The 25,738-nt window shown below is 43.2% G+C and overlaps 8 protein-coding genes across 12 annotated transcripts; 4 read left to right on the forward strand and 4 right to left on the reverse strand.

Moving 5' to 3' along the window:
- The first annotated feature begins 138 nt into the window (after positions 1–138).
- On the forward strand, positions 139–4,166 carry LOC6501635 (nucleolar protein dao-5). Of its 3 annotated transcripts, XR_001409101.3 has the most exons (5): positions 139–452; positions 509–1,227; positions 1,289–3,508; positions 3,772–3,832; positions 3,933–4,072. XR_001409101.3 is itself a non-coding variant. In XM_001955613.4 (4 exons), the coding sequence occupies exons 1-4, from the start codon at positions 229–231 to the stop codon at positions 4,061–4,063; spliced, it is 3,294 nt and encodes a 1,097-aa protein (XP_001955649.1). In that variant the 5' UTR covers positions 139–228; the 3' UTR covers positions 4,064–4,166. The 3 variants fall into 3 exon arrangements, 2 of the variants coding, with proteins under 2 accessions (XP_001955649.1, XP_044573703.1); XM_001955613.4 differs by lacking the exon at positions 3,772–3,832 and having other exon boundaries at positions 3,933–4,166; XM_044717768.1 differs by lacking the exon at positions 3,933–4,072 and having other exon boundaries at positions 3,772–3,920.
- Positions 4,167–4,173: 7 nt separating this feature from the next.
- Positions 4,174–9,791, reverse strand: LOC6498933 (mitoferrin). 3 transcript variants are annotated; one of them, XM_032456233.2, is made up of 7 exons: positions 9,373–9,791; positions 8,580–9,298; positions 6,572–6,660; positions 6,388–6,512; positions 6,093–6,328; positions 5,870–6,031; positions 4,174–5,814 (listed from the first exon to the last, which is right to left on the reverse strand). In XM_032456233.2, the coding sequence occupies exons 2-7, from the start codon at positions 8,694–8,696 to the stop codon at positions 5,401–5,403; spliced, it is 1,143 nt and encodes a 380-aa protein (XP_032312124.1). In that variant the 5' UTR covers positions 8,697–9,298; positions 9,373–9,791; the 3' UTR covers positions 4,174–5,400. The 3 variants fall into 3 exon arrangements, with proteins under 3 accessions (XP_032312124.1, XP_001955650.1, XP_032312123.1); XM_001955614.4 differs by having other exon boundaries at positions 8,580–9,316; XM_032456232.2 differs by having other exon boundaries at positions 8,580–9,791.
- A 377-nt stretch (positions 9,792–10,168) lies between these two features.
- Positions 10,169–13,500, forward strand: LOC6501636 (endoplasmin). Its single transcript, XM_001955615.4, has 5 exons — positions 10,169–10,381; positions 10,466–10,555; positions 10,638–10,720; positions 10,812–12,067; positions 12,281–13,500. The coding sequence occupies exons 1-5, from the start codon at positions 10,342–10,344 to the stop codon at positions 13,176–13,178; spliced, it is 2,367 nt and encodes a 788-aa protein (XP_001955651.1). The 5' UTR covers positions 10,169–10,341; the 3' UTR covers positions 13,179–13,500.
- On the reverse strand, positions 13,390–15,465 carry LOC6498932 (uncharacterized protein CG4951). The gene is made up of 7 exons (XM_001955616.4): positions 15,330–15,465; positions 14,847–15,274; positions 14,510–14,722; positions 14,357–14,449; positions 14,110–14,289; positions 13,830–14,037; positions 13,390–13,766 (listed from the first exon to the last, which is right to left on the reverse strand). The coding sequence occupies exons 1-7, from the start codon at positions 15,378–15,380 to the stop codon at positions 13,593–13,595; spliced, it is 1,347 nt and encodes a 448-aa protein (XP_001955652.1). The 5' UTR covers positions 15,381–15,465; the 3' UTR covers positions 13,390–13,592.
- A 716-nt stretch (positions 15,466–16,181) lies between these two features.
- On the forward strand, positions 16,182–19,894 carry LOC26514295 (membrane metallo-endopeptidase-like 1). The gene is made up of 2 exons (XM_014911782.3): positions 16,182–17,387; positions 18,734–19,894. Exons 1-2 carry the CDS (start codon positions 16,260–16,262, stop codon positions 19,736–19,738), a joined length of 2,133 nt encoding a protein of 710 aa, XP_014767268.2. The 5' UTR covers positions 16,182–16,259; the 3' UTR covers positions 19,739–19,894.
- A 548-nt stretch (positions 19,895–20,442) lies between these two features.
- Positions 20,443–23,211, forward strand: LOC6501637 (membrane metallo-endopeptidase-like 1). The gene is made up of 2 exons (XM_001955617.4): positions 20,443–21,732; positions 22,154–23,211. The coding sequence occupies exons 1-2, from the start codon at positions 20,593–20,595 to the stop codon at positions 23,147–23,149; spliced, it is 2,136 nt and encodes a 711-aa protein (XP_001955653.2). The 5' UTR covers positions 20,443–20,592; the 3' UTR covers positions 23,150–23,211.
- Positions 23,195–24,288, reverse strand: LOC6498931 (mitochondrial transcription rescue factor 1). The gene is made up of 3 exons (XM_014910343.3): positions 23,939–24,288; positions 23,630–23,702; positions 23,195–23,574 (listed from the first exon to the last, which is right to left on the reverse strand). The coding sequence occupies exons 1-3, from the start codon at positions 24,286–24,288 to the stop codon at positions 23,371–23,373; spliced, it is 627 nt and encodes a 208-aa protein (XP_014765829.1). The 3' UTR covers positions 23,195–23,370.
- On the reverse strand, positions 24,005–25,586 carry LOC26514583. The gene is made up of 2 exons (XM_014911819.3): positions 25,391–25,586; positions 24,005–25,329 (listed from the first exon to the last, which is right to left on the reverse strand). The coding sequence occupies exons 1-2, from the start codon at positions 25,486–25,488 to the stop codon at positions 24,462–24,464; spliced, it is 966 nt and encodes a 321-aa protein (XP_014767305.1). The 5' UTR covers positions 25,489–25,586; the 3' UTR covers positions 24,005–24,461.
- Positions 25,587–25,738: the final 152 nt, after the last annotated feature.

Below are 25,738 nucleotides of genomic sequence, written 5' to 3' on the forward strand. Positions count from 1 at the left end.
ATTTTTTATTTTATTCTTGTTCCTGTGGTATGTAATAAATTTCTCATTTTTAAACTTTAAAAAATATAGCCTCCATAAAATATTATTTTCTTTGCGCCACCTCACAGTCACGCACCATGCCATCAGCCTGCTAACATATGTATACACTTTGCGATAGTCGAATCCGATAGGCAAGTCTCCTCACTAGATCTTGTAAAAACAATTGGAGATGAAACGCATGTAACAAACATGGACGAATTTGTAAAAAGCCTCATCGAGGAGGTGAAATCGCAGGGCGTGTTCGATGAGTTCCGGTTCAACTGTTGCCTGGCGGACGTGGACACAAAGCCCGCTTACCAGAACGTGCGGAACAGAGTGGAGACCGCGGTCAACGACTTCCTGTCAAAGCAGCACTGGACGCCAGACACTAATAAGCTCCAATTGCGGGAGAGGCTACGCAAGCATCTTATAGAGTAAGTGCTGACCTTCAACCAGCATCCAACTAAAATATAATGTTCTTGCATTGCAGTTCTGATGTCCTCAACAAGGGAGTGGATCAAATCGTGGACCAGGTGGTCAACCCCAAGGTGGCCACCATATTCGAGCCAAAGATCGAGAGCATTGTCTACAAGTACCTGGGAATCACCCCTCCTCCTCCACCGCCAGCAAGACCCACATTGCTGCCTGCGCCACCGTTGCCGCCATTTGCTGGCCACATGAACGGCAGCAGTATGCTGAAAGTCGAAACAGCTACTGGCACTGGACTCCTGCCGACTGATCTGGAACAGATTAGCCCGGATTCCGACCGTGCCACTGTTAAATCTGATGTGAAGGAAGAAAGCAAGGAGGAGGATGAATTGCCGCCAGGCGTGGATGATCGAAACTTTGATGACGATACTTCTCCATCATATGAGCCACTAAGCGAGGATAAAACGGATTCCAGGAAAGAGGACCTAAACAACGGGTCCATAAACAATTCAGACTCGGTTAACGGCGTCTCCCAGGCGTCGCAGCTGTCCCAGGTGTCTAGCGATAGTCGCCTCACCATTGCCTCCTCCACGGAGTCTGCGAATGATGTCCAGCAAGCTGCGGTCGCAAAGAGCAACAACATCGACCAGAGGCCCAACATGCCAGCTAACATTTCGGAGGAGGCCCAGATGCCGAAGTTCAGCGAGAACTCCAGTGATGCAACTAACGAAAATCGCCACCTGCACTTTGATATTAAACAGGATGCCATTACCTTCGAGGGTATGTTTCTAATAGTTGTTACTTCTATTTATATTATTATTATTACTATTATTTTATTTAGGCACTGAGCGCAAGAACTCTGTATCAGAGGATGTGAAGGGGTGCCCTCCGATTCTCTCCATTGAGGATGCCATTATGTCGGAAGTTAAGGCGAACATTGTGGACGCCAACAATGCTAGCATTGAGCCTATGGACACGGTGCAACCGCCGCTACCACCACCACCAGTGTCTAAAATTGAACCGCCACCTCCTCCACCAAAAGATGACCCTCCACCTCCGCCTCCAGATGTAGAGCCACCGCCAGCTCCACCAAAGGATGGGTCGTCATTGCCAGCAAAAATTGAGGAAGTGCCTTTTGCTCCAGCAAATGTTGAGATACCAGCACCTCCACCCCCATCACTACCAGCTCCGACACCACCACCTCCAACACCACCACCTCCAACACCACCACCTCCAACACCTCCACCTCCAACACAGCCGCCACCTCCGCCTGAGAGCAACACTGGTTCGACAGCCTCGGAGACTGCTGTTCCGGATTCAGGGCCCAAGGAAACAGAAAATTCAGACTCACAGGAACAGAAGAAGGAATCTCCTTCTGCAGCAACAGCAGAAAACGAGGGGGAGAAAATTTCAGGAGCTACTCCTCCGGAAGAAACACCTAAAAGCGGGGATGCGATGGTGTCGCCTGCCAATGCGAAGAGCGACCTCAAAGACAAGGATAAGGACAAAGACCGTCGCCATCACTCTGATGACAGACACCGCCGGAAAAGCAGGGACAGGGACCGCGATCGTGATCGCGACCGTAGTCGGGACCAATCGCGCAGCAAGCATTCCTCCAGCTCTAGTTCAAAGCACTCCTCGTCACACTCCTCAAGCTCCAAACACAAGAGCAGCAGCTCGAAAACAGAAAAGAGTTCCTCCAGTCGGAGCCATCAGGAGTCATCATCCTCAAAGCGTTCCACGACCGGTTCCTCATCCCGCCACGAATCAACCTCCTCCTCCCACAAAAAACACAAATCTAGCTCATCCTCGTCACGATCTGATAGGGAAAAAGATAGGGATAAGGATAAGGATAAGGACAAGGATAAGGACAAGGATAAGATTAAGGATAAGGATAAGGATAGGGATAAGGAAAAAAGTAGTCATAGTCGCAGTCACCACAGCAGTAGCAGCTCTTCGTCTAAAAGAAAAGACCATGACCGAAGTCGAAATCGGGATCGCCATAAATCCAGCTCATCCAGCAGTGCGGCGACCAATACTGCTATCCAAGATGACCACAACGAGAGCAAAGCCAAACTCCTTAAACGCCGAGGCTCCGACTCTAACGATGAGGGAAAGCCACCTAGCTCGGGAGGCCCAGCAAAGACTTCCACTCCAGAGAGTACATCCGCTCCGGAGAAAACTGACGCCACTGTAGAGAATGGCAATGGTACAAATGGCAACTCCCATGGGGAGAGCAACGGAGCATGCGACAGAGCCGCGTCCGGTGGTGCTGTCTTGGTCACCGACATCTTGCAGCAATCATCCACTAGTTTCATAGAACTGAGCGGTGGGTCGCCACCGACAAGTAAGCCAGTTACGAGTGATGTTGAGGGAACAACTGAAGACCAACCAAAAAGTGAAGCGAAGGATGAGAAGGAATCCGCTGAAACGAAAGTATTGGAAGAAGATCGGACAGAAATACCTGAGAGCACAGTATCAGACTCCCATTCAAATAGTGATAGCAGCAAAAAGAGTGAAGTATTGGAGACGAGTGATGGGGAAAACACCAAGCCCACAGAGGAAAGCAGAGGGGACGATCCTCCAGTGATCGAAGAGAATCCAGAGTCCACTGATATTACCCAGCAACCGCCAGAGGAACTACCCGCCACACACAGTCCAAGCTCGAAGGAGCCGGATGAAGTTGTTTCGGATGAAGTGGTGACCCATTTTGAAGACCACATGGATGAGTTTAAGGATCGTCTGCAGTTAATCGACAAGCTAATAGAGGATCGTAAAAATTTGGTGAACAAGCTGAGTTCAGAAGGGGCGCCAGAGGATGCGGTGGATGTGAGAGCCCTTCGCAGAAGCATATCCAAACGTAGAAGGAGCAGTGCGCAGGAGCAGCCTCGTCCAGAAGCTGTTAAGGAAACAGCAGCAGCGCAGTCGTGTAGTCCCAGCAGCAGCACGTCCGGCAGTCCGGCTAAGAAGCTGCGACGCGATGAGGCTAAGTCATCACCGACGCCATCCGAGGCAAGCATTAATTCCAAGGAGAACGAGGCTCTCGAGAAGCAGGAAAATGGTGCGTATAGTAGCCGATGAGGGTATCTAGCTACGAAATAAGGAACCACTTATTGTAACCCTTTTTCGATGGAACGAATTTTGAAATTAAGATTTCCCAGATCATCGCCTATTTGTATAATCTCAAAAATCGTTCCATTCTGTGACTAACATATGTACATCATGCTCATCCCCATTATTATCTATATCGCCTCTATTTTCTCTCCACATGCCGGTCATGCACATTTTTGTAAAATTTATATAATTATATGTATGCACATATAGCTGTGTGAAGCCGCCTCCCTCTAGTCCTCAAAATCAAATTCTATTGGGTAAATTATGCTGGGTAAGCGCTTCCCGCAAATATCTTCAATGGTCTTCGCTTCATATCTGTGTTTACGCTTCGAAGCTACTGAAGATTAATAATAAGTTTGTTTATTCTGCAGACACCATGTCCGCTAGACGACTCAGCCAGAAGCTGTGCCAGCAGCAGCGCTACTCCAACGATGATCTCTACAAGCCCCGTCCAGTCCTGTCGCAGCGCTCTCGTCGCCGGGGCGTGGATTCAATCCTCTAGCTTTCGAATCAAAAAAAAAAACAAACTCTGTTATCACAAAAAACATAAAAAAAAAAAACAAAAACAATAAAATAAAATTGTTAATGCATTTGACATAAATCGAGTGGGTGTGTGGTTTTCATTTATCCGTTTAATGGGCCAATGGTTTCTTGGCGCTTGAGTTCTTTAACAATAAAATTGTAATTTTAGGGCTACACCTTGCCTTGTTTAATAATATTCGGTGTAGCATATTCATACATATATATATTATGCATATATATATAAACAAAAATAACAGTGAACGTAATAATATGATGCATTATTGTATATTTTTTGGGGGGGCATTGTGGTTGTCCCCAATGCCCTGGCACTTGACTGAAATCGTAACTAAAACGTGTGATGACTGATTAAAAAAATATGTTTATTTTAAGGATAGGATGATGGATTAAATCGCAGTCAACTGCCCGGGATAAGGGACAACTCATGTATAGCTAGGCTACTAGTCTACAGGTTGAGGGTTGGCTAGTTTCCGATTTCCGGTCTATCTGAAGTTGGACACTTTTCGGGGGGGAAAATGTATCTCTCTGGGGGGGAGTGCTTATCTGCGTTTTGTAACATCTCAGTTTGAAGATTTAAATGTAATTTGATTACAAATTATTGAATTTTTCCTCTCGCGCATTTTCGCTTTACATTTTTCGTTTCGTTTCTCTCTCTTGATTACTTTACAACGATCAACATAAATATATATGCATATATATTTTCGAAACTTTAAAAAATATACATATGTAATAAATCAGAGTTGTAATACATAATAGTAGGTAATAGTATTGTACAAGAATTAGCATTAGCATTATTTTTAACAAGAATTTCGCTTTTCGCCTAAAACTGTTTTTTTGTTTGTTGTTTGTTTGTTTGTTTGTTTTTTGGGGTATGTAGTGTGTGTAGGGGGTGATTTCTGTTTTTTTTTTTGTTTTGGGAGTTTTTGTTTTTTTTGCGTAAGTGTGAGAGCGAGAGTTTTGTGCAGAACAACAACTACGATTTAACCTCCGTCTATGGAGTGATAAAACTCTCTCACCGACTCCTCGCAGAGTATTCATACAAGCAGCTGGGATCGGACTGGAATTGGGAAGCAGCTGGGATTGCCTGAACAGGCATGGTAGGTGGCCCAGGCATTTCTAATGCCGTGCCGACCACCCCACCAAATGTCGAACTCACAATCCAACGCAGCATCCCAATCCCCCTTCCGACACGCTGCCAACTAAAAGCTACGCTTAGGGTTTAGCTGTCGCTACTGCTTCTACAAACGTTTCGAAATTCGAACGATTCGAACGGCCCCGCTCGCGGCCACGTCCATGTGCCTACGTAGAGAATCCCCGCTCGTAGGGACTCTTCACGTCCGTATGCCTCGTGTGAAGATTAATTGTGGGAGCGGCGGGTCGCGTTGACAGCTCGCATACCGTCTTAATGGCACCCGATGTGTTCACGGAGGTTGGCGCTGAATGAAGTGTCGAAGTGGCAGCGCTCTCCTTTAACTCGCGCTCTCGTTCCTGTTCTGTATGCTCCGTGTCTCCGTTTGTCGGGAGTACGTAGTCCGATTTGCGGGTCTCGGCTTTACCCGTAATTGACGATTTGTACTGATCTGCGTCCATGCCGCACAGGTAGAACTTGAAGAATTCATACGTGGACCAGCATATAGCCGTCGCCGGCATGGAGTACAGCACGCGGGCAGTCATTCCTCTGAAGAAGCCCAATGGACCAGCCATATGGTAGATCTGAAAGACACAACAAGTCATAACCATAATGCTTATATCAAATGTGTTGAACTACCTTTCGGGCAGCCTCGATCATGCCTCGGGTCAGACCTGTCTCCTGAGTGTTTAGCAGCGTCTTAACAACATCCAATGGCGTTGTGATGGCCGCCGCACTGGCCCCAGCCGCTGCACCCGCCAGCATGTGCACCTTTGGATTGTATTTCCGCTCCAGATTAAACTGCAAACAATAATCAACTGATTACAGATGTGACTCAAAAGAGTGGGGCTCAGATAATTACTTTGTTCTGAATAAACTCGTATGTCGTAAAATGTATTGTCTGATATGGTAAGTTCATGAGTAACTGCGTCCCATATGCTCTGTAGAATGCCTTAAAGCCCTCCTTCTTGTAAACGTCCCTAACGCAGGCAACGACCGATGTGTACGGCGAGTTGTACATCTGCATTCGCTGCTTGATCACGTCCGTGGGGCTGGATATGCCATCATGGATGACAGTGGCCACCACTCCCGAAATCACTGAAACGAAAAAGACAGTTTAATATCCAGTTAGGGATATATAAAGGATATATACTCACCGTAGTTGAGGTTGTTGTGTTTTGTGAACTTCGCCGTCAGCTCCTTGACCATTTCGTAGGAGGCAAAGTAGAGCGAATGCGCAGGACCGGCTCCCAAGACTACAGCGCTGGCTCCACGAATAGGTCTGCAAATCACCCAAAATTATTAGTATTCAGATTACTGATCCATGGTTGTATAATTTACCTTAATAGACCCTCACGGCTGATCATGTTCCGAAAGGTAGACACTATATTTAAATCCTGTGTTGGCGGCGACAAGCTCTGCATTCGAGTCTGTGAAAAGGGAATAAATAGAGCGTTTTAAACCATTAAATATTTTCATTGTGCTGCCATAAATTGCTACAAAAAAGAATACAAGTATTTGTTTAATACAATACTTTAACTTTTAAACGAACTTCATTTGAGGTAATCGCCTTAATTGCCGGCCAGTTATCAAAGGTTAGAGTTGTTTGAAGAGTCGACTTCATAATATGAGAGTCATTGTTACTCATGATTATTATTTTATTTGGTTTAGAGAACTAACTTTAATTGGGGGGAAAAACAGTTTTCAAAAAGCAAGTGCAATATATTGTACTGTAGAACTGAAAACAAGAATTTCGTCAGGATGGAAATTATTTTTTTCGAGAAAGCTTCTAGAAAAGTGTCCCCTAGACAAATACAATTTGAATTTTTATAGGAAAATAGGAATGAGGCGGTCTCTTGGAACATGGGTTTTATCTTATCATAATTGAAATTAATTGGAATATAATCATTCATTCACAGATATACTGCCGCCCACCGAATCCACAACTTGTTCATTGTTGAGAAACACTTTCCCCGATTTATAAGCAAGTCACTGCCTAGGGTTCAAGTTTTAAATCGTGTGTGTTTGTTCTATAAGCTTATATATATATTTAATTGCATATAAATTGTACATATACATATATGTACATATTTAAAGGCGTGCCTGGCAGCCAGGCCTTATAGAATTATTGCACAAAGCGAAAACAGCATCCATATTGTAAATTATGGAGACGCGGGCTTAACTTTATCTCCCTACGTTCCTGGAAAGTGCCCTGAACTGCATTTATCTGCCAGCTTATATGATGCTGCCTGCCTGGTGGCTTCCACTATCAATAACAAGTCAACAAGACGATTCAAGGTGAAGAATAGTTTTTCGCAGTGGGAGAACAATAGAAACCTAATTAAAGTGGTGTGGCCTACTATGTGATAGATACTACCCTTACATAAATAGATGGAACGGAGACCAGTTAGATGAATCAGAGTTCTCCCGGGGATGGCAGCAACCACTTCGAGTGCCGACTGATAAGACGAATAATATTTGAAATCAGAATGACAACGCTGCTGCGCCAACACCGGTGGCTATTTATAAAAAAAAAAAAATAGAAAAAAATAATATGAATAAAAGTGCTAGAATTCCGATCAATTAAAGCGCTCTGGCTGCGCAACCTCATGAAATTAGCTCGTCAAAGCGGCGAAAGACTATAATGATGACGCCGGGAATCCCGTCCAGGCTTTAGGCTGGCACCAAACTGCTTGCCGGCTGTCACCGTGCGATTGAGTTGACATACGAGTGCCCCGGCTAGGAAAATCAATAAATATTCGAGTGAAATATCATGGGAACAAGCACTCAACATACACTATATAGTTGTACATATTGGAAACGCATATATAAAGATATATATATATACCCTTTGCATTACGACGATGCAAAGTAAATTAGCATACGCATTTGCACAAGTGGTGGACGCACCTAAGGGGCTACGGCTACGGCTGCGGCTGCCCTGGGTGCCCCAACCAAATTAAAGGTGAATTTCCGCAGGGAAAGTAAATGACTTTGGCCCAACACAATTCCATATGACTGATAACAGGTAGCTGGAGCACTCAGCGAGCGATTGTCAGGCGCACGGCAGAGAGCTAATCTTATCGCGACGCAACATAAACCATCAGAACGTGCCTCGATAAGCACAAATGTGGATTCTAAACCCCCAAAAGAGCCACCAGAGCTCTGGGTTGCACTTAAAACCCAAGGAATTACATCACGATTATGCCAGAGCATAGGAATTTGTTGTTTGTGTACACGGATTTGTGAGGTTAGGTTATGATGCTTGTTTATACTCTTGGGCAAGTGCTCCTCCTCCTCCTCCTCCGGTTACCTGCAGTCGAATTCGGTTCGATGGAAGGGCACTTACCTTGACTGAGTCCAGTGGATACATGATCACATGCTCCAGCACGCCAGCAATCGCGCCCGCTGTCATATTCACACCAACGCTGGTGGTGGGCAGCGATTCGTAATCGTCGATATTCATGGTTGAAGCGGGTGAAGCTGCTGCTGCTACTGCTGCTGCTCTGGTTAGCGAATGATTGTGGTATGCCCTTGCTGTGGCTGCTCCTGTTACTACCAATCCAGTTCCAGTTCCAGTTCCACTTGTCAACAGTCGCTTTCTCCGAAACGCTGCCAGCAGTAGTCAACTACTCCTTGGTCCAATGTTCCTCTATAAATTGGATTTTAGATCCAAGATGCGTTTGTTGCGTTGCGTTTGTCGGGTTGCGCGATTTCAGCCGGCGTATGTTAAACACGGAATAATTTTGTTGTATAACACACGGTACGGGGGAGGGGTGGTTGGTTTGGTAGTGTAGTGCTGCTCGTGGTACGTTGTATGAATGAGGTGGTATACGAAACTACTAATTGACACTGTGGCGGCTGCCTCGTCTACGGCTACGGCTTGGCCTCCTGCTGCTACTGCTCCACCTCCACGACTAACATCGACGATACGCTGCTCGCGATTGGGATCCGCTCACTGAAAATCGGAGCAGTGGCACTGCCGAGAGGTTTTTGCGGTCGCTCTGCCCGCTGCTTTCGTCGCTGCTACTGCTGATGCGCCCTGGCCAGGGCGGTATCGGATGTATTCTGGAGATACAAGCTCGTCTGTAGGCGGGTCTTTCCCCCAACTGAACGTAAATACTGTATGTTTGACGACTCACGCAAATGCTGAATGATTACAGGAATCATTAATTTCTTGCTTGCCCAATTGGTGCGCGTGTGTTGGTGGAGCATGTGAGGAAGAGGTGACCATAGAGGAACGTCAAAAACAGCTTGTGGCATAGGAATGGGCCTAGAAATGCGAGTGCAGTGGCGGAACTATCGCCTAAAAGCGCTCATCTCTAACGCAACGAAATGGAATGGATGTGTTTTTCGACGAGTAATTTCCACGGCAGTTTAAAATAGTTTTAACTCCAAATCAGTGTATAGAAAGATATTTGTATTATTCTTTTATATTATTATATTATAACTTATATTATATTCTTTGTTTTAATTATTTGCCTAAGAATGCTGAAACTTAAAATTTGAATAATGGAATCTTAATTGACATGGAGAAAATAATAAAATAAATATTCAAACCCCTGGAATGAAAAATGGTGTTATATTTTAATATACATATTTATAATTGTTAGACTGACATTTGCGTAACGATTAAACTGACGTTCGAAAGCAACCAGTGCTGCCAATGTCTTGCCAAAAAAATAGAATAGATTTATTAGCGTTTGAAAAACAAATATATTCGACCGTCATTGTGCGCAGGAAATATATCGCATTTCTTTAGATCGCAGCTAAGTGATTTTGCAAAAAGTTAACCAGGATTTCTGAAATCTATTTGTGAAAACGGAACATTGCCGTAAAACGGCTAAACTGAAAACACTAAGTACGACTGTAGTTTAAAAACATGGTGGGACCGTATATGGTTTAGGCCAAAACTCCAAAACGTCCCCACAACCCCCACTATTTAAAGACCATTTCAACAACGAAGCACCACCACTTTTTTTCCGTGCAAAAGCGAGTCGGACGCGAGTGCGATTTTATTTATTGGATTTGAAAGGTCTTGATTTTCGTGACGTGGCCTTTCACCGGATGAACTGATACCACGTCCTTCACAAATTGAGATATCGCCAATCATGAAATACTATCTACTGCTGGGCATCTTGCTTCTGGCAGGTAAGTCTCACTTGCCACGCTTCAGGGCGCCGCATAGCCGGTCTTTTAACCTAATTAATTCATGTATGTTTCATGGGACGCCAGGCGTTAATCAGATCGCTGCCGCAGAAGATGAGGCTTCCACCGAGACCATCGACCTGGATCTGGGTTCCTTCAAGGAAGGTTCTCGAACAGGTAAGCCACGCCTCCCCAGGCTACCCAGATTTTTTGGTACACGTCAGCGTTAAACGCCCCCCCTTTATCTATACCAATTCAGACGCAGAGACGCTAAAGAGGGAGGAAGAGGCCATTCAACTTGACGGTCTTAATGTGGCGCAATTGAAAGAGATCCGTGAAAAGGTGGGTGTTTCTTTTTTTTTGTATATCTTGTATTATGATCCGTAAAGTACACGTAAGACTTTGAATTAAATAAATATTTTTGCTTGACCAGGCCGAGAAGTTCACTTTCCAAACCGAAGTGAACCGAATGATGAAGCTCATCATCAATTCGCTGTACCGCAACAAGGAGATCTTCCTCCGTGAGCTGATTTCCAACGCATCCGACGCCATCGACAAGATCCGCCTACTGGCGCTGACCAGTGCCAAGGAGCTGGAGAGCAACCCTGAGCTGCACATCCGCATCAAGGCCGATAAGGAGAACAAGGCGCTGCACATTATGGACTCGGGCATTGGCATGACCCATCAGGATCTGATCAATAATTTGGGTACGATAGCCAAGTCTGGCACGGCCGATTTCTTGGCCAAAATGCAGGATCCCACCAAGTCGGAGGGCAGCGATCTGAACGACATGATCGGACAGTTTGGAGTGGGTTTCTACTCGGCCTTCCTGGTCGCCGATCGCGTCGTGGTGACCACCAAGCACAACGACGACAAGCAGTACATCTGGGAGTCGGACGCCAACAGCTTCACAATCACCGAGGACCCCCGCGGCGATACTCTTAAGCGAGGATCCATTATTTCGTTGTACCTCAAGGAGGAGGCCCAGGACTTCCTCGAGGAGGAGACCGTCCGTGAGCTTATTCGCAAGTATTCGCAGTTCATCAACTTCCCCATTCTGATGTGGTCCAGCAAGACTGTCGACGAGGAGGTGCCCATCGAGGAGGAGGCCAAGCCCGAAAAGACCGAAGACGATGTGGAGGATGAAGACGCCAAGGTGGAAGAGGCCAGCGAAGATGATAAGCCCAAGACCAAGAAGGTGTCCAAGACCACCTGGGACTGGCTCCTGATCAACGACAGCAAGCCCATCTGGACCCGCAAGCCCGCCGACGTGACCGAAGATGAGTACACTAGCTTCTACAAGAGCCTCACCAAGGACTCCAGCGAGCCCCTCTCTCAGACTCACTTCATTGCCGAGGGAGAGGTAACCTTCAAAAGTTTGCTCTACGTCCCTAAAATTCAGCCGTCGGAGTCGTTCAACCGCTACGGCACCAAGTCGGACAACATCAAGCTTTACGTGCGCCGTGTCTTCATCACCGACGAATTCAACGACATGATGCCCAACTACCTGAACTTCATTCGCGGTGTGGTCGATTCCGATGACCTTCCTCTGAACGTTTCTCGCGAGACCCTCCAGCAGCACAAGCTCATCAAGGTGATTAAGAAGAAGCTGGTGCGCAAGGTACTCGATATGCTCAAGAAGATCGACAAGGAGGCCTACCTGAAGTTCTGGAAGGAGTTCTCCACCAAGTAAGTTATTTTATTCGATTCTTGTCTCATTTTTCTTTATTTAAAAATAGAATTCTTTAGATTTTGATAAGACCTTGATAAGAATTATTGTCGAGAATAATTAAAATTTCTTTATCTGCATTTATTTATTAGAATTTAAAATTTTATTTCTTAGAATTATATTTTAAAATTTCATGAATATGAAAATAATTTATTTTTCTCCGAATTTTTCAGCATCAAGCTGGGAGTGATGGAGGACCCCAGCAACCGATCCCGTCTCGCCAAGCTGCTTCGCTTCCAGACCTCGAACGGCAAGGGCGTCACCTCCCTGGCTGAGTACGTGGAGCGCATGAAGTCCAAGCAGGATCACATCTACTATATTGCCGGTGCCAACCGCGGTGAGGTGGAGAAGTCGCCCTTCGTTGAGCGCCTGTTGAGCAAGGGATACGAAGTGCTCTACCTGGTGGAGGCTGTCGATGAGTACTGCATTTCGGCTCTGCCCGAGTTCGATGGCAAGAAGTTCCAGAATGTGGCCAAGGAGGGTTTCAAACTGAACGAGTCGGAGAAGAGCAAGAAGAACTTCGAGTTGTTGACCAGCACTTTTGAGCCTCTCGTCAAATGGCTGAACGATGTCGCCCTGAAGGATCAGATCGCCAAGGCTCAGGTGTCGGAAAGGCTGAGCAACTCCCCGTGCGCCCTGGTAGCCGGTGTCTTTGGCTGGACCGGTAATATGGAGCGTCTGGCCATGTCAAATGCCCACCAGAAATCTGACGATCCCCAGCGCAGCTACTATCTTAACCAGAAGAAAACGCTCGAGATCAACCCCAGACATCCTCTGATGCGCGAACTCTTGCGTCGCGTGGAGGCCGATGAAGCCGATGATACCGCCAAGGACATGGCCGTAATGATGTTCCGTACCGCTACCCTGCGTTCGGGATACATGCTTCAGGAAACATCTCAATTTGCCGATAGCATTGAGCTTATGATGCGACAGACCTTGGGAGTTTCCCAGGAGGAGCAAGTTGATATCGATGAAGATGAGGATGACGATGCGGAGGATTCGAAGACCGAAAGCCAGGAGAACACTACTGCCGAAGATGAAGAGGAGGATCAGCAGCACGACGAGCTTTAAGTGCTGTTCCACTATCACCAGTCATATGCCCAAATAGATTGTACATAGGAGTGTGGAGGTCAGACTGAGGTTAACCCAACCACTTGCCGGGCGTTTGCGACTCATCAACATTACTTCCCGACATGTCTAGATTCTAAGTAAAGTAATTTCGTAGCCCACACCATAACCACCATTGCAATTCGCCCAGAGAGCACTCCATAACACTGCAACATTCGGCTTCTTAAGCGTTTTCCTTTTTCGAAAGCAACTGAAATATGTATTTATAATTATAATGTCTCTTACAAAACGAATTCCAAACAAAATAAAGACGGAAAAAATTCAATTAATTTGTTTAGTCTTATATTGGATGCTTCATTTCAGTTTTGGCCACTAGGGAGGGTTTTGGATGCTTCCAAGATGATTTAAAATAAGTTATCAGTCCAAATCCGAGCACAGCGGTTCATCGTTCAGGGCCTTAAGATATGAGCCGTACTTCAGTTGATCCTTAATGTGGCATAGAGCCTCTGGCTGGGACAACTTATAGGTGTCCATAAATAGACGGAGAATCCAGAGTGGCAGCAAACCATTGATTAACAGGGATGTGTGGGCCTAATGAGCGGGAAGATACATAGTTTTTGTATTTATAAAAAGATCCCCCGTGCTTGTACTTACGCTCCGCTTGCTGTAGTTCTCAGCCAGCTTCTTAATCATGCTGTCGTGGATGCTTTTGTTTAGAATATCCATGATATGCATGTGATCGATGCTCATGTAGTTTGTGGTGTGTTGTTTGTTCTGACGCTCTTTGAACAAAGTGTCGAAGTCGCCTTTATACGTTTCAAAGGTATCGAGAACGTCTTGTTCGGTCATATTTTCCAAAAGTCTATTCCAAAATTACACAAATCAAAGTTTAAGGCCTGTTTCGAATTCTTTATTTGAAATTAATAAAACTTACAATATCTCAACTTCACGCGGCTTGGGAATGTCCAGCATGCTGTCCAGCCGCTGCAGTGCATCGAAACGAGCACCATCCATTTCTTCTACTTTTGACTCTTCCGTAGATGAGGGAGATGCTTTCTTGGCTTTCGATTTGGTCACCTTTTTTTCTATCTTGGGTTTGCGAGAAACCGCCTCTCTGAAAAACCACCCAAACTTAAATCAATTAAAACTACTATAAATTAACTTAATTCTTGGTCTCCTACCCCACGACGAAGTTTTTGAAGTGACCAGGACGCATTGGAGATCGGCCGGAACGTCGAGCGGGCTTGGACTCGACAGAGCTGGCTCTAGAGCTCCTGGAACAAAAAAAATTCTAATTCATCCACAAGCTAAGAAAGAGTATTTTCTAAGGTCACCTCTTTGGAGGAGTTTGTATGCCTTTTTTGACATTTTCCTGCCGGGAATTGCGTCCATTGGCTAAAGACTTTTTGGTGCCACTACCCTGGGAAATTGATCTTCGTTGGCGTTTGACTTTGGAAGGCAATTGGCTCTCTGCAGGTACATCATCATTATCATCGTCGTCGTCGTCGGCGTCTATGTGTTTAGGTCTCGACTGTGTAGGTTTTGCTCTTAAAGAAATTGAACAAAATTTAAAGCGTATTGTTATTAATTTGAATTCCAATTATGCGATAATGGGTGGAAATTATTTATTAATCTCTTACGATCCAAACCAAGCAAAGTATTTAGACTTACCGAGTCTTTGCCGTGTGCTTTGAACTGTGGATACTGGTACCATTGGGCTGTGCTTCCGTGGCATGCTTACGCTTGGTTGCGTGAACACCCAAAATGGTAGTATCTTCATGTGTTATATACCGCAGCTGAAGGTCCAGGTTAAGATCCTGCGGTTTGGTCGCAAAATCAGCTGAAAGAGAAAGTGCGGCAGGATGCGGCTTCTCGGTGGCCTGGACATGGACATTAATGTGATCAATCAGCAATTCTGTGTTCAATTTTTGGGCATCCTCCCAATCAGTCAGGTTTTCAAACAGACGCCACAGGCCACTCTCGATCCGTGTCCATCGGTCTGCAGTCATCCAGTGAAAGTCATTCCTGGATTCGCGCTCAAAATGGGTCACAGGTGTTGGAAGCACTTTGACATTACATACGATGCGGTGCTTCTTATACTGAAATTGGAAACAGTTTAGGCAACTATTTGCTGCATTTATTTGGATATAATACTTTGTAAATCTGCGAAACCAATTGGCAATCACCGGTGGCGGAAAAAGACATCTTTATGAAGTTATAGGGATGTTGAAATTATTTGTTTATATCGAGAAGTCGATAAATTTTAGGGTTGCTCATATATTATTTTTTCGATAGTTCTAGGATAAAAAAAAATATATCCAAAATTATTTCCTAATTTTCTATTTAAATAATAATTTATTATTATTATATAGCACCCTGATGTGACCGCCGTATATATTTCCCAGTATTTTCCACATATTCTTTAAAATTTGGTTTTACTGTAAAAGATTGGCTATCGATAGAAACGAAAATGGCGCGTAATCGAGATTCAAATTTTAAAACTTATAGAGATGCATTGATAACATGTCTATTTCATTAAATTCCAGAATAATAAAAAAATATTAAGAAAACAATTCTGTAAAAAAAAATATATAAATATGCACTTTAAATTTAAAATTGCAAAGCCATGAGATTCGGTCATATGAAGATCGGTGAAAATTTAATATATTTAAATTTATGTACATATTTCACGAAAAGATACAAAGTATCTATGTATACATCTATGTATCGAAGGTCCTGAGAGAAGGGTTCTTTAATATACATTTTAGTAAAAATAATTCAGTAATATAGTAGTAGTAGTAAATTAGGTACTAATTGTTAAAGGGTTAAAAAGCAAATTTAAAAAAAAATCTCATCGTGCTCAATGAAAAGTATTCTAATCAATGAATTTTTTTGAGTTTTTAAGCTTATCAGCGTTAGTATTTGGCTTAGGTCAAGTCTCAGAGAGAGCCACGATTAATCTCGGATATACTTGCAAAATAGGCCCTCGCAGCTTAGTTGTTAATCGTGCTTTGAATTAAATAGAGGGTCCCTTGTTCGCGGCTAATGTTTTTTGAACGCTGATAAGTTTTGAATCGCAGCAAAATGTTTCCAAACAGAGTTTCCATGCTCTGGGGACTAATTTACATCCTGGTTGGCACCTATTTTTTGGAATGCAAAGCCAGGAGTGTCGCGGATTCAAACAACAGTGAAAATGTTATTAAAGACGACACCGTGGAGTACCTCAAGTCCTATGGGGAAAAAATGAAATCCTACATGAACCTTAGTGTTTCGCCTTGTGATGACTTTTACGAATACGCCTGCGGTAATTGGAAAAACGTACGACCGGACCACTTCCAGTCTAACCATAAGAGGAGCAACCTCTTGGATATAGTCTACACCCTGCGCGACGAAGTGGAGGAGCTCTTGACGAGCATGCAGTTGGCCCAGGCGCTCAATGTTTCTACGGAGCTGCTGGTTGCGCAACAATTCTACAACGCGTGCCTCTCGGCAGTGGTGTTTCCGCTCCCGGCCGCTGATCCCGCTTATCTGGCGCTTATCAGGTCCGTAGGTGGTTTCCCGGCAGTCGACGGACCCGCATGGAACGCCTCTACCTTCAGCTGGTTTAACATGAGCGCCCATCTCACTAATTATGGGATCAGTGGGTTGATCAACGAGGATAACTTGCCCCAGTACCCCTTTAATCCGTATTTTAAATTGCCGGAATTGGGATTTGATCACATCGTCCAGACGGATAACATAGCCAACAACACCACTAGAGCCTACAAGCTGAACGAGAAAAGAATGCAGACTTATCTGCAGGCTTATAACCTCACGGAGGAAAAGATTTCGGAGGTGATCGATGGGGTTTTTGCCTTCTGGCGTGAGGCACTCGCAGTTGCTGATAAATTTGATGGCAAGGACATAAAATGCTTAGAAATTTCTGAAACCGAAAATGTGCCAAAGTATCATCAGTGGGATAGCTACTACGAGATTGCTTGGAACGGAAAAAACTTTTCTAGCGTGGGCGGAATGGATGGATATTGTGACTACTACTACGAACAGTTGGATAAAGTGTGCTCAAGACACCCAGACGCTGTGGCAAACTATCTGGCCATGCTACTATTGTATCGAATGGATGCCAAGCTGAAGGAGGAGAAGAATCACAAGGATTACTGCTTCTTGACAGTACAATTCGGATTTTCCCATCTTTTCAACAAGCTTTACATGGCTGTAAGTTTTGTGGAGAAATTATGTCCCATAACCGTGGCGCTGATAGGGTTTGGACAAAGCTTTGCGAAAATGAACAATAAAGTTTTACTACAATTCGTAAATCAATTTTAGCAATATTTTACTGTATTGTGAATATGGGATTTTATAAATTTTTTTGAGGTTTTATGAATCTATCATTGTGAATATAAAAAATTTCAATTGAAACCAGAGCTCGCTAGTTCGATTTCGGAACTCAACCGAAAAAAACAAAGTATTCTTGGTCTCCCTCTGGTCTATTTATGATTTCGGTTGAGTTTTCTCAAATTAGTTATTTAAGGACAGTCAAAAATAACTTTCAGAAATCGAACCATATTAACCCATAAGACAAAAAAGGAAAAAAGAAGAAAAAATCAATTGACAATTGTCCAAAAGGCTTTTATTTTTAAAACTCTCAGTCAAACAGTCAGTAAATAACATAATCGTATTTATACAATATATGTCGAATTTTCTTTAAAACAAGAAAGGAAAGCTAACTTCGGGCGGAGCCGAAGTTGATATACCCTTGCAGTTGAGTCGCAGTCCGCTAGGTGGCGCCACGCATCTTATGTTATTAGATATATAGCGGATCGTATATAGTCGGCCGATCCTTATGAAATTCGGCAAATCAGATTATTTTGTCCAAAATAGAATCTGTACCAAGTCCCATCTTTCTAACTTAAAAAATAACAAAGTTTTGCCAATTCCGATCGTTCTATGACAGCTATAGGATATAGTCGGCCGATCCTTATGAAATTTTGTACATAAGATATTTTGGTCAAATGTGTGGAAAGTCTCAACTCACTGACTTAAAAAACACCAAAGTTATAGCATTTCCGATCAATCAGTTATATGGCAGCTTTAGGATATAGTCGACCGATCTCGGCCGTTCCGACTTATGTACTACCTGCAAGGAAAAGAAGGATGTGTGCCTAGTTTCAACTCGATAGCTTTAAAACTGAGAGACTAGTTTGCGTAGAAACCGACAGACAGACGGACAGACAGACAGACGGACAGACGGACAGACGGACATGCTCATATCGACTCAGGAGGTGATCCTGATCAAGAGTATATATACTTTATAGGGTCGGAGATGTCTCCTTCACTGCGTTGCACACTTTTGACCAAAATTATAATACCCTCTGCAAAGGTATAAAAATATCGGAGTCAGTTTACTCAAAAACCCAATTAGAAGATTATTTTCTGACAATTTGTTCAAAGGGTCCACAAATTGGGCGTATTTTTCGACAAATAGAAACGGGAAAGAGAGAGAGAAATTAATCGATTGAATTTTTAGATTAATATATATATATTTATATTCTAATACCCAGGAGCATTTTACCGATCGGACTCGCTCAGAAGTATCTGCTATTGTACAGGAACTTCGAAATAGCCAGAAGAAGGCGCTCGAGAAAGTCGAATGGCTGGATCCGGAGACTCGCCGGGAGGCACTGCTCAAAGAGTCCAACATTGAATCTGTAATAGGGAGCCACAAAAACGAAGAGATTACCTCTCGCCTGATCCAAGAAATCCGTGGCCTGGATGTGGAGGACACGAGCTTTCCCCAGAGCTTAATCCATCAACGAAAATTGGCAACCCGCTGGCGCCGCTTCAATGGACTCCATTTCGAGGAACTACACAATGGATCTAAGCCCCTGGAATTATATTTGGGCATGCAGGTGAATGCGTTTTATTACAACCTTGATAACTCCATTTATGTGATGGCTGGCATATTGCATCCACCTGCCTACCATCCCGACTGGCCCAATTCCCTGAAATTTGGCACTTTGGGTTACCTGGTGGGCCATGAGCTAACCCATGGCTTTGATACCGTGGGCTCCAAGTTCAATAGTGAGGGGGAAATGCGCAACTGGTGGTCGAAGAAGTCTGAAGCTGTTTTTGAGGAGCGGGCAACGTGCTTTGTGGATCATTATGACCGCTACCTTATACCTGAAATTAATCGGAAAATCAATGGCAAAGAGACCCAGGACGAAAACATCGCGGATAGCGGTGGGCTGCAGGGTGCCCTTGATGCCTACCGCAGCCACATGAAGCAGTTGAAGAATAGAAGCGAGGAGGATAATGAGATTTTAAGAAGCGAACAAATGCCCGGATTGGATCTATCCCCGGAACAGCTTTTCTTCCTTGGATTTGCGCAGCTCTGGTGTGCGGATTACGAGCAGGAACACTATTGGGAGGAGTTAACCAAAACACACACCATCGACAAGTATCGAGTCTTGGGCGCAGTCTCCAACAATCATGAGTTTTTCCAGGTCTATAACTGCCCTGCCGGCACCCCAATGCACGGGAAAGCGGATACTTGCCACATTTGGTAGTACACTTTATTTCGAACGTTAGCTTTCAAGGATGTAGCAGCCGAAACATTTTTAAATATCACCATATTATTTAATTAGTTTTAAACTTATTTAAAATGGAAAATCCAAACCCATGCTTATTTTTAGTTAGAGAAAATGTCATTTAAAGAATGCCCTTAAATATATATTTTCATACATGACTTAGATGATATGGTTTCCCTTATTTATTTACTCATTTACTATTAAGTAGTTCAGTTAATTATTATTAGTAGTTCAGGTAAGGTGGGTTACCTACATATTCTTTCAGATACATTTTAATTTGTTACAAATGGAAAAGGTAAAAGTTGTTTCAGTGACGAAATTGAAGTTTCTTTCGTAATAAAATTTTATATTACTTAGATTTTACTCGATATATTCTTAATATATTTAAATTCTTTGATTACAATTAATATAAATAAATTAATTAATTGTTCCTTGTTCCTCCTCTTTAAGAAAAGGACGTTTTAATCGTAGAGTAGAAATATACAATCTCTATCTTGAATCAAAGCAAATTTCTCTTATAGCTTTACTTCCCGCTTTTACTCTCGTCCTGCTGAATGAATGAGCTTCTAATCAATGAATTCGTCTGAGTTGCTAAACAAATATATTATTATCAGTGTTATTATTTAGCTTAGGTCAAGTCTCAGAGAGAGCCGCGATTAGCTGCGGATCTGTTTGCAAAATAGGTCTTCGCAGCTTAGTTGTGAGTCGTGCTCTGAATTAAACAGTCGATCCCTCGTTTGCGCTTAAGGTTTTGTTTCTAAACTAATCCGAATCTATCAATGTGACCTACACTGCACTTACTTGGTCGTATATACAGATAATTACAGTGACTAATGGTTTTAAACTCGAATCGCCACAGAGTTCGCATGCTCTGGGGATTTGTTTACATCCTTGTTGGCACTTATTTCCTGGAATGCGAAGCCAGGAGTGTCGGGGATCCAAACAGCAGTGAAAATGTGATTAAAGACGACACGGTGGAGTACCTCAAGTCCTATGGGGAAAAAATGAAATCGTACATGAATATCAGCGTGGCGCCTTGTGATGACTTCTACGAATACGCCTGCGGAAATTGGAAAAACGTACGACCCGACCACTTCCAGTCTAACCACAAGAGGAGCAACCTCTTGGATATAGTCTACACCCTGCGCGACGAAGTGGAGGAGCTCTTGACGAGCATGCAGTTGGCCCAGGCGCTCAATGTTTCTACGGAGCTGCTGGTTGCGCAACAATTCTACAACGCGTGCCTCTCGGCAGTGGTGTTTCCGCTCCCGGCCGCTGATCCCGCTTATCTGGCGCTTATCAGGTCCGTAGGTGGTTTCCCGGCAGTCGACGGACCCGCATGGAACGCCTCTACCTTCAGCTGGTTTAACATGAGCGCCCATCTCACTAATTATGGGGTCAGTGGGTTGATCAACGAGGATAACTTGCCGCAGTACCCCTTTAATCCCTTTTTTAAGTTACCGGAACTGGGATTCGATCACATCGTCCAGACGGATAACATAGCCAACAACACCTCTCGTGCCTACAAGCTGAACGAGAAAAGAATGCAGACTTATCTGCAGGCTTATAACCTCACGGAGGACAAGATTTCGGAGGTGATCTCTGGGGTTTTTGCTTTCTGGCGTGACGCACTCGCAGTTGCTGATAAATTTGATGGCAAGGAAGAGAAATGCTTTGAGGTTTCTGAAACCGAAAATGTGTCAAAGTATCATCAGTGGGATAGCTACTACGAGATTGCTTGGAACGGACAAAACTTTTCTAGCGTCGGCGGAATGGACGGATATTGCGACTACTACTACAAACAGTTGGATAATGTGTGCTCAAGACACCCAGAGGCTGTGGCAAACTATCTGGCCATGCTACTATTGTACCGAATGGATGCCAAGCTGAAGGAGGAGAAGTATCATAAGGATTATTGCGTCTCGATCGTGCAAAGCGGCTTCTCCTTCGTATTGAACAAGCTCTACATGGCGGTAAGTTTAGCTGATTATTTAATACATTATTAAGTTAATACATGTGTTAGGTTGATTTTAGTTTTAAAGGTTTTATAAATATGGTTCAATTTAGAAGTTGTTCATATGGTTATTGAGGCTATATTATTAAAAACAGTCATCCGATTTTCAAATAGGATACTTTAAAAGAATCTGGGAACCGTTCCCCATCGATCCCCATCAACGCCTTGCCGCCACGGTTTCGATGCATGTTTTGGCTTACTAATTTAGTTTATTTAGATATTATATATGAATTGACTTTGTTTAAATATAAAACAATAGCTTATTTTAAATAAGCTGTTGCAGCTATATAGGTTTGTATTGTATTGTTGTAAAAAATATGCCAGATTTAATAAAAATCCTTAATGTTTAGATTTATTAAAAAGCTTTTTCCATTCGACAGCATTTTAAAGACCGGACTCGCTCGGAAGTATCTGCTATTGTACAGGAGCTTCGGAATAGCCAGAAGAAGGCGCTCGAGAAAGTGGAATGGCTGGACCCGGAGACTCGGCAGGCGGCACAGCTCAAAGAGGCCTCTATTGAACCAGTAATTGGAAGCTATAAAAACGATGATGTTACCATTCGCCTGATTCAAGAAATCCGCAGCCTGGACTTGGAGAACGCGAGCTTCTCCCAGAGCCTGATCGAACAAAGAAAATTGATAACCCGCTTGCGCCGCTTCAACGGATTCCACGGTGAGCCCAATGACACGAAGCCCCTGGAATTATATTTGGGCATGCAGGTGAATGCGTTTTATTACAACCTTGATAACTCCATTTATGTGATGGCTGGCATATTGCATCCACCTGCCTACCATCCCGACTGGCCCAATTCCCTGAAATTTGGCACTTTGGGTTACCTGGTGGGCCATGAGCTAACCCATGGCTTTGATACTGTGGGCTCCAAGTTCAATAGTGAAGGGGAAATGCGCAACTGGTGGTCGAAGAAGTCTGAAGCTGTTTTTGAGGAGCGGGCAACGTGCTTTGTGGATCATTATGACCGCTACCTTATACCTGAAATTAATCGGAAAATCAATGGCAAAGAGACCCAGGACGAAAACATCGCGGATAGCGGTGGGCTGCAGGGTGCCCTTGATGCCTACCGCAGCCACATGAAGCAGTTAAAGAATAGAAGCGAGGAGGATAATGAGATTTTAAGAAGCGAACAAATGCCCGGATTGGATTTATCGCCGGAACAGCTTTTCTTCCTCGGATTTGCGCAGCTGTGGTGTGCGGATTACGAGCAGGAACACTATTGGGAGGAGTTAACCAAAGAACACACCATCGACAAGTATCGTGTCTTGGGCGCAGTCTCCAACAACCATGACTTCTCCCAGGTCTATAACTGCCCCTCCGGCAGTCCAATGCATCCCCAAGAGGATACTTGCCGAATATGGTAATATTTCTAATAATTTTATACATTGAAATACTATTCTAATATGAAATAAAATTAGAAAAGAAAGTGGTTGTTTTATTTATGAAGTGAAATCAGTGGTCAGGTGTATATCTTTTTACTAATTTTTTTTATAAAACCTAAATTTTTTGTTACTTTCAGTACTTGTTAATTTAATTTTTGCTTTTACTCATCTTCTCTTTTGGTAAAAAGAGTATTCCTTAAATATCAGTGAGGAACATGTTCAGAGGACTTAAAGGCGTTGGCTCCTCGATAGTTTTCCACCAGGAGCGATTTGTAGCGCCGCAAGTGGACGTTGAGCCCCTCCTCCCGTTCGCTGGCAGAAAGGATAGCCACACGAGCTACTACCAAATGGGAAGGATTTGACTGGCTGAACCCTCTAATCACATCGATTTCATCACCGACATCAAGCTGGAAAAATTTTACATTTAGAGTGATTTTAAATGCAAACCATAAATATTCTCACCTGAGCACTTTTCTTTTGAAGCTTTTTTCCATTGACGCGTATCTTGCTTTCATAAAAATTGAGTTCCACTTTGCTAAGAACAGAATTAAAATTAGTAAATTGCGGGGGTTTCTTATTATCAATTACTTCATTTTTTCTTTAGCTATAAAGTAAAGTTTAATTGTTGAACTTTTATTAAAAAAGAGTCATGTTTAATTCAAATTTTCTCAGAAAATTAGCATAATGTCTAGGACATACAATTTATGCTTTTGATAAAACTTAATTTTAATTTAAGTACTATAATAATAATTTAATTTCAAGTATACTTACTTTCTGGCCATGCCCAGACCGGCTTTCAACAACAAGTCTGCTCGCAGTGAGTTCACCTTGGTCTTAACCACCTTGGAATCGCGTTCGTCTTTAAAATCCTCATCTTCCTCATCGTCGGTGTCCAGATCGTCCGCCGCTCTAGACGATTTTTTATCATATTTCCATGAGGAGATGCTGGTGTGTAAAGGTGCCTGAAGTCTAACACAAACTTCTTGCGTGGATGATGCTGCATTAACCAAACTGCTGCCTGGAACAGGGGCGGACAAACGTCGCCCTAACCGAGATATTTGACGTAAACTTCGGAGCATTATTTTTGCGGGTGCCTTAACAATTACGATAACAAATAACATAACCTAAAAATCACAGCTGATTTAAGGGGGGGAATACATTTTGACACATAAAAATTATAATAGTTTTGCTTCAATTAATCGTACAGTGTTTTTAAAATATTTATAATAAGCAATATAAAATATATAAAGTTTTTTGTATTTTTCTCATTTATTTTTGTAGTTTGTTGTTAGTTTCATTTGGCAAGTTCCTTTTGCTTTTTGTTGCGTTTCTTTTTAGGTTTCTTGTTGGGATTCGGACAAATCTGTTGAACAGTAAGTGGCCGATAGGTGCTCAAGTTCTCACTTGGCAGAAACTCGTCCTCATCGATTTCATCCTCATTTTGTATTTCCATGGGTTCTATGCAGGGGGATTCTTCTTTCTTCCTAGGTATTTCGAATTTGACATCATTTTTAGCCTGACTTCTGGCCTTCATGGCCAAATTGCTAAGAGCAGCACCCAGTTGTTTGGTCTCCACCTGAATATCTATCTTGTCCAACTTTATTGACGTTTTTTCATCAGAAAACGAAATAAAATCGTCATCCCATTCTTTTTTCACCGGCGATGTTGATACTTCGTTCTCTTTTTTCTGCGATTCTTTACATTCCTTATCCTTTTGATCCTGTACCTTGCGAGTTTTTGTAGATTTCTTTGTCTTAGACACTATCTTTTTGGAAATTGGTGGATCTTTTTTCCTGGCGATGACCCATTTATCCAAATCCTCGCTAATGGTTTTCAAATCTAAGGGTAAGGTCAAAGCAGTAGCCCTTATACCGAAAATATCCTCAGTTAGATCCTCCAGCTTGGGTTGGGCGTAGATGGGAGCGGTGGGCACCTTTACGGATGCACTGGTGGCAATTAACCGGATTAGATGGGCTGGTCGCAGGCTCAAGGAAACGATCATAAATGAGAACCGCTTCGAGTTTATGGCACGTAAGGTACTCTCCAGACCCAGATGAATTCCATAGCGACTGGGAAAAGCCTTGGTTTTATCGTTGCAGTTTTTCATCGAGTTTTTTATTATACTAGAAAACTGCAGGACTTCATCTTCGCTCAAAAGCGGGCTGAAATTTGTAAAAGTTCACTTGTTGATACATTTTTGTTGTGTTTATCATCTTACACTACCTGTGATTTTTGTACGGATTCGCCAAAATGGTACGCAACTTTGGCAGCGTTTTCTTCTTGCCTTTGGTTTCCTTTTGTTTAATGCTTGATAAACTCATCCTAGATTTTTAAATATACGATTGAGAGAAATAAACAAAATGTGTTTCATGCCCAGATGGTGGGCTGCGTTGCCATCTAGTTTTTAAAGACCCGTGATGCCACCCTGTTCAATAAGCGAATTGAAATAAAACAGTAATTTTAATTTAAATTCAAATTTATTTTTAAATTTAATACCAGTACATTTCGGGTTCAGTGTCTGAATTATATCTATATTTTTTAGGTTTATCATTTTTGAAATCTTCGACATGA

This window comes from Drosophila ananassae, chromosome 2L (genome assembly GCF_017639315.1).
Source record: "Drosophila ananassae strain 14024-0371.13 chromosome 2L, ASM1763931v2, whole genome shotgun sequence".
Taxonomy (NCBI): Eukaryota; Metazoa; Arthropoda; class Insecta; order Diptera; family Drosophilidae; genus Drosophila; species Drosophila ananassae.